Genomic DNA, 6,000 nt, shown 5'->3' on the forward strand with positions numbered 1-6,000 from the left:
CCCCATTCATCCCCTCTCCCATTCATCCCCTCCCATTCACCTTCCCACCCACCCATCTAACCATCCCCTTCCATTCAGTAAGAGTCGGGCAGGACGGCTCAGCAGGAAAGGCGGTGGCCACCAAGCCTGAGTTCAATCCCAGCACCTCACACGGTGGAAGGAGAGCACTGACTCCCTCCCGTTAGGTTCATTGACTATTCCACTCCTACCAAGGGAGAGCGAGGCTGGTCTCCAGCCGTGGACTCAGCTCTCCCTTTGTAGAAGTCTCCTTTCCTTTCTAATCCCTCTTTGCTTCATTTAGCCCAGGGTGCTCAGAGCAAGGTGAGGCTGCCCTCAGTCGCTGGCATGGTGAAGAGGGCGGAGGTGGCCTCCCTTAGAGTCCCATTGCTGTCCCTGGCTACATGGGCCTGTCACCCTTAGGAGAGAGCTCTGATCGGTGTATGAGGTGTCCAGGCCACCTGGGAGGACATATCCTGGTCCCTTAGTCTGCCTTAAATCTGTGGCATTCTGAGAGAGAAAAACCACTGTGGAGATTGAAGCAGATGCAGTAGGGCTAAAACGACACTCCGGTCGGCCTGGGAGAAGGAAGAAGGTTCCAGAAGGCAGAGGAGGAAGAGGAGGAGGAGGAAGAGGAAGAGGAGGAGGAGGAAGAGGAGGAGGAGGAGGAGGAGGAGGAGGAGGAGGGGAACAGGCTAACCCTGGCCTGGAGGCCAAGCACGCTTCCTTATCTTCAACATGGGAGCAGTCCTTGTGGGATTGAAGGCACCTGACCCAGGAATACCCACTCCTCTCCAGTCCTTGCATCCCTCTTAGAAGTTGGATGGACTGAGTGTCAGGTCAAAGGAGTACCAACCACCCTCCTACCCCACAGGTGGTCTCTTGAAGTTGACCCCAGCCACCTGGTCTAGCTCAGAGCCACACCCTGACAGGAGCCTAGAGAACAAAGGCTTTCAGGAATGCGAGTCCACCAAGCTCTGGCACCAAGCTTTAAAGTGAGTGTCCCCTCTTGGTGACAGGTGGTCCTGTGCCTTCTTGCTGCTCAGTTCCTAGTGTTTGCAGGTCCCCTCCCCAGCTAAGCCTCCCTCTGTAGGCAGCCCTGGACAGGACCTGGATGGTTTCTGGGGAATTGGTGTTGAAACCTCAGTTAGCCACTCTGCTGACAAGATTTCGGTGAAGCTGGGTCCTGGAGAAGATATACCACCTGCCTGTCCTCTGATAACCCAGGCAGCAAGTGGCTGAAGGGCAGAGATTTTCTGCACTGTCAATGTGGCTGCCAGCTGTGCCAGGTTTTCCTGCTACCACCCCTGGGAGGGACATCTCTTCAGGGCAGTGGGTTCAGTCTGTGCAGCCAGCTGCTGCCCACATTCAGGGCCTGTCTTCCGTCTCCTACAGGGCAGAAAACCAGCTGCTCACCTACTCCAGTTTTGGAAGTAAGAGGCCCAGGAAATCACTCGTGCAAACTCATCCTTGGGGTGCAGCCTGGGAAACGTGATGGAAGTGGGGACAGGGTCTAGGCTGAGAGGGAAGGGAGCTGGGAGGTCAAGACGCTGAATAGTGTAGACACACAAAGTGTTCTCATAGGCTGGCACCCCCTGGGAGCTGTCTGCCTTGTGCAGACTTGCTGCATTGGGTTTTATGTGGGGGCAAGATTCACCTGCAGGATCTACGCTGAGTGAGGTTCGGGTCCCAGTCCCCTATTACCTGCTGTGTGACTTTAGAAAAGTTACATCATCTCTCTGAACCCCAGCGCCATCTTCGGCCAAGTAGTTCTGGATAAAAACCTGAAAGGCTTCATAATTTGCATGAAAGCTCCCGTCTGTGAGGAAATGCGTCTTGTATGTGAGACCTAGACAACATGTGCCAACAGAGATCCGGAGACGCGCCTGGGTTGGTAGGCCCACCTGCCTTCTGACTTGATGGGTAGTCCGTGGAAAGGTTAAGGTTTGCTGCACTCCAGGGGTGCCTGGGGCACCAGTGTGCGCCGTTCGCTCTCTCTTCGAGTTTTGCTTGGTTGTTCCTGTGGTTGGCATGAGAGGGCCTGGCCCCAGATGCCAGGGTGCAGCCAGTACCACACACTCTCCCTTGAGCCTGCTCTGTCCTCCTCCACCAGAGCAGTGTGGTCAGGAGTGATGACTCAGCGTGGGCCTGTGTCTTGGGCCTTCTTCCCTGAGGAAGCCCCAGATGCCCTGGGCTGCTACTCGGCGTGAGTGTAACCTGGCACCCCTTCCTCTCACAATGGTCCTCAATGAAAGAGGGCCTGGCTCTGGGGTCATTATCAACCCTGACAACCTTGAGCAAACATAACCTCTCAGTGGGCCTCTCTGTTTGGGGCTGGGTGGGGGGGAGGTCATCTAGGGAGATGGCCCCATCCATGTGAGGCACTGAGGTTCCCTCTGTGTCCTCTAGTTCCAGACTGGAGCTCAGGGCAGATATGGGCCCTACGAATACAGTTAGGACGGAAGTGAACTCATGTCCTCTGGGAGCCTGGCAGACAAGGCTTGTCTGGAGAGGAAGAATTTTTCTCCATGTGTGCAAACAGTATCCATTTTCTCTTGTTTCCAAAAGCTGATGATGTAACCAGCCCTTCATCCAGTCCTCCCCTCTGGCCTATTTTTAGCCCGGCCCCACAGCATCTTAAGAGACTTCAGACTTCCTTGCTCAGCGACCATGTAGGGAGGGTAGCATGGAGTGAGGAAAGACAGAAGCTTGTCTGTTTGTCCTAAGCTGGAGGAGGGCAGGCATAGGCTGCCAGCTCTCCCGGGCAGGGAGCAGACCTTAGTGGGGTGCTCAACCTTGGGGGTTGAGTCCTGGCTACCGGTCCTTACCACACAAGGGTAAGGGTCTCAGCCATGCTTTGTTTATCTGCTGAGGCACAGGGGATGGTGTTATTCATCCCCCACACTGCTGGAGGCCGGAGTTGCTTTATGTAAACCTCTCTCGGGAGAAGCCGGTGCTTTACCTTTGTTAGTATCCCCCTGATTGACACAGCTTCCCAGAGCTGCCCCTCCCTATATTGAGCGGTTCATGTTGGGGTACACTTCAAAATCCTGTGTGCTTAGTTCCTGTCCTTTCCTCTTCAACTTCAACCGATGTGTGTGTGTGTGTGTGTGTGTGTAGGTTAAAGTTCTCTACTTAGGGTCTAGTATACAGAAACACTGCGGCAGTGTTTCTTGCCTATGGATTAGGGGTGTGCCTTTGGGCAGGATATTTAACCACTGAGCCCAGACCCCACATCGTAAGACTGTAATACCTGTACAGGCCTGTAGGGGGCGCTGCAGAACACACAGCCTTCGTAATACAGTGTTTAGCATGGAAAGCTTGCTTCCTGGGGTGCAGAGAAGAGTCCTAGAGCCCAGCTTTGGTATTCTCCCTTGGAGCAACAGCTGGACTACCAGTCTCTATAGAGGAGGCACGTGTCTCTCACTGTACCGCACTTGTGCCTCAAAGGAAGCATTTGTCGCCATCTGACCTTGTGATTAGCAACGGTCACTATCATGTTGCTCCTCCTCCCCATAGGCTGGGAGCTCCTTGAGGACAGACAGGGTTTCCCTGGCATCTCTCTGCCCTGTGTGGAGACGAGGGTGGGAACTGAGGACTGACTGGCAGGAAGTCCCCTGACCATTTGTTCTTCTTGGCTGTTGCAGATGGGAGGAAGAGCTGGCCAAGAGTATGAACCTTCAGACCATGGTGGACACGCTGCAGGAGGTAAGATTTCGCCAGGTTCCCAGCCGGAGAGTGTTGAGGGTTAGCTGTGGGGCCCTGATCGGGAAAGCTGGGCAGAGAGGCCCAGCATAGCCTCTGCCCTGATGACTCCCCTCTCCCTCAGCCAAGCATCGCATGGCAGAAGAGCTAGGGACTTGGCAAGTCTGGGTCTTACTGGATGACCAGGGCCAGCTACTTTGGGATGGGTGGTCCTCAGATCCCTTTGACCGACCTCTTGTCCAGAGAGCTGAGGACAATGGGATCCCCCCAGCCCAAGACCTGAGGGCTCTCCTGTTGTTCCCTCTGGCTACTCTGCACACAGGGCTGCCCTGTATTTACAGGGAGCCAGAGCAGCATGCTTTTTCCTCAGACTGTTTTCCTTTCTTTTCCCTGTCACGTGGTCAAAGCCAGCAACACTAAGAAAAGGCAAAGCAGACATAGTTTGTTTGTTTTACAACTGGTGTGACAGCTCACAGCTACAATTACTTGAGAGGTGGAGGCAGGAGGATGAGGGATTCAAGGCCAGTCTGGGATGCATGGTGAGTTCCAGGCACCTTGGGTTTCATGAGACCCTAATTCAACAAAACAACTGTTTTTAAAGTCGGGCCGGAGGTGTGTCTCAGTGGCTAAGCACTTTTCCTATCTTGTGTGCAGCTCCAAGTTTGATCTCTAGCACTGAGAAAAATTTAAAAGTTAGAATTAATTCATTTTAGAATTAATAATTAAAAATTAAAATTACTAGCTAGGCAGTGGTGGTAGTGCATCCTGGATCTATGGAGGCAGAGACAGGTGAATCTTTGTGAGTCCCAGGCCAGCCCGTTCTATAGAGCGAGTTCCAGGACAGTCAAGGCTACACAGAGAAACCCTGTCTCGAAAACCAAACAACAACAGCAGCAGCAAAAGAAGTTTAAAGCCATGCTCAGCTACATAAGGAGTTTGGTCCCACCCCCCCCCCCCAATTATTAGAAAGAGGCAAATGTCCTCTTTTCTTTTATAATGAAGTTTTTTTTAAAAAAAAAAAACATATTCACAGTCAGATGTTGAAAAAGTCCATGAAATCACAAAGGATCCAAGTTATCTGTAGTTCTGCCTTCTGGTGTACCAGTTTAATGTGTGACCTCCCAGGCTTTTCTGCACAGACACACCCGCATCCTAATGCACGCCTTGAGATGTCTGTGTTAGACTGACTGATGAAAAGTTTCAAGGACAAGGCTGGTCAGACATTAGCTCCTGGTGGGTTGGGGTTGACCTTGTATTTTTTTTTTAAAGGCTGGCCTTAAGCTTATACCGCTGACCATTTTTCTTTGTCATAAGTGTCCCCCTTAAGTGTCCCCAGGGCGGCTGAGGCACACTGTTAGCTTTAGTTACACATCTGCTTTCCGGGGCTCTGGCCCTAGGTGTCCATCCTCTGGTCCCTTTAAAGTCTGCCTATCTCTGTCCGTCCGCAGGCAGCGCAAGAGGCCGAGGCCATCCAGGAGGAGATGAACGAGAAGATTGAGCGGCTCAAAGCTGAGCTGGTGGTGTTCAAAGGGCTCATGAGTGACGTAAGTGGTGTGGCAGTCACCCTGGCCATCATCCCTTTACCCGTCATGCCAAACGCTTCATCACTCCGAGGCTCGGGCTCGGCTTATAGTTACAGTCGTGGCTGGCTGGTTTGTTCTGATGAGGGACGCATCGGGAACCAGGAGCCTCCCCACCCTCCCCAAACTGCTTCCCTGTGTCTGAATAGAGTCGCTTTAACCCGCTGCTTAACCCATTGCCATCCTTGGGGCCCTGACATCTGTATGTGTTGCTCGACTCTCGCCAGCTCGCCATGTGGCGATCTTGGTGTCTGCAGAACATAGGTGACCGAATGGCCTTGGCTGTGCCAACCCAAGAGACTTCAGACTCAGGGCATCCTCCTGTAGGGTGTCCTTGTTAAGTTGGGAAGGGCTGGTATGTGCGTCTTCTTGGCCATCTGGGGGCCCCTCTGAGTGATCAACCATGGGTGGAAACGTCTGTTAGCAGTGCAGGCTTCCTCTACTCAGAGACCTGAGTTTCTTGCTGTCTTCAAGCGGTGGGTGGTCTGCCAGGAGAGCACTCCGAAATGAGAAAGAGCCTGAACTTAGTGACTCAGCCTGGCTTAGCACCTGGCTTTCTGGGACATTGAGTGCAGTTGGAAGCCTGGCTTTTCTGCACTTGGATGCAGAGGGAGCCCTTGCTCTTTCTGTGTGGTGACCCCTGCTGTCTGTCATCTGTGGCAGGAAGAGAGAGAGAGAGAGAGAGAGAGAGAGAGAGAGAGAGAGAGAGAGAGAGAGA

At 53.0% G+C, this 6,000-nt stretch overlaps 1 protein-coding gene across 1 annotated transcript in view; it reads left to right on the forward strand.

Moving 5' to 3' along the window:
- The window catches only part of Iffo2 (intermediate filament family orphan 2), a 41,991-nt gene that overhangs the window by 25,536 nt on the left and 10,455 nt on the right, over positions 1-6,000 (forward strand). The window contains exons 2-3 of the mRNA XM_028753976.1: positions 3,645-3,705; positions 5,151-5,246. Of these exons, the coding sequence (XP_028609809.1) occupies positions 3,645-3,705; positions 5,151-5,246 (157 nt within the window). The remainder of the gene's footprint in view (positions 1-3,644; positions 3,706-5,150; positions 5,247-6,000) is intronic.

The sequence above is a fragment of the Grammomys surdaster genome, unplaced genomic scaffold, assembly GCF_004785775.1.
Source record: "Grammomys surdaster isolate TR1022 unplaced genomic scaffold, NIH_TR_1.0 125977, whole genome shotgun sequence".
Lineage (NCBI taxonomy): Eukaryota > Metazoa > Chordata > Mammalia > Rodentia > Muridae > Grammomys > Grammomys surdaster.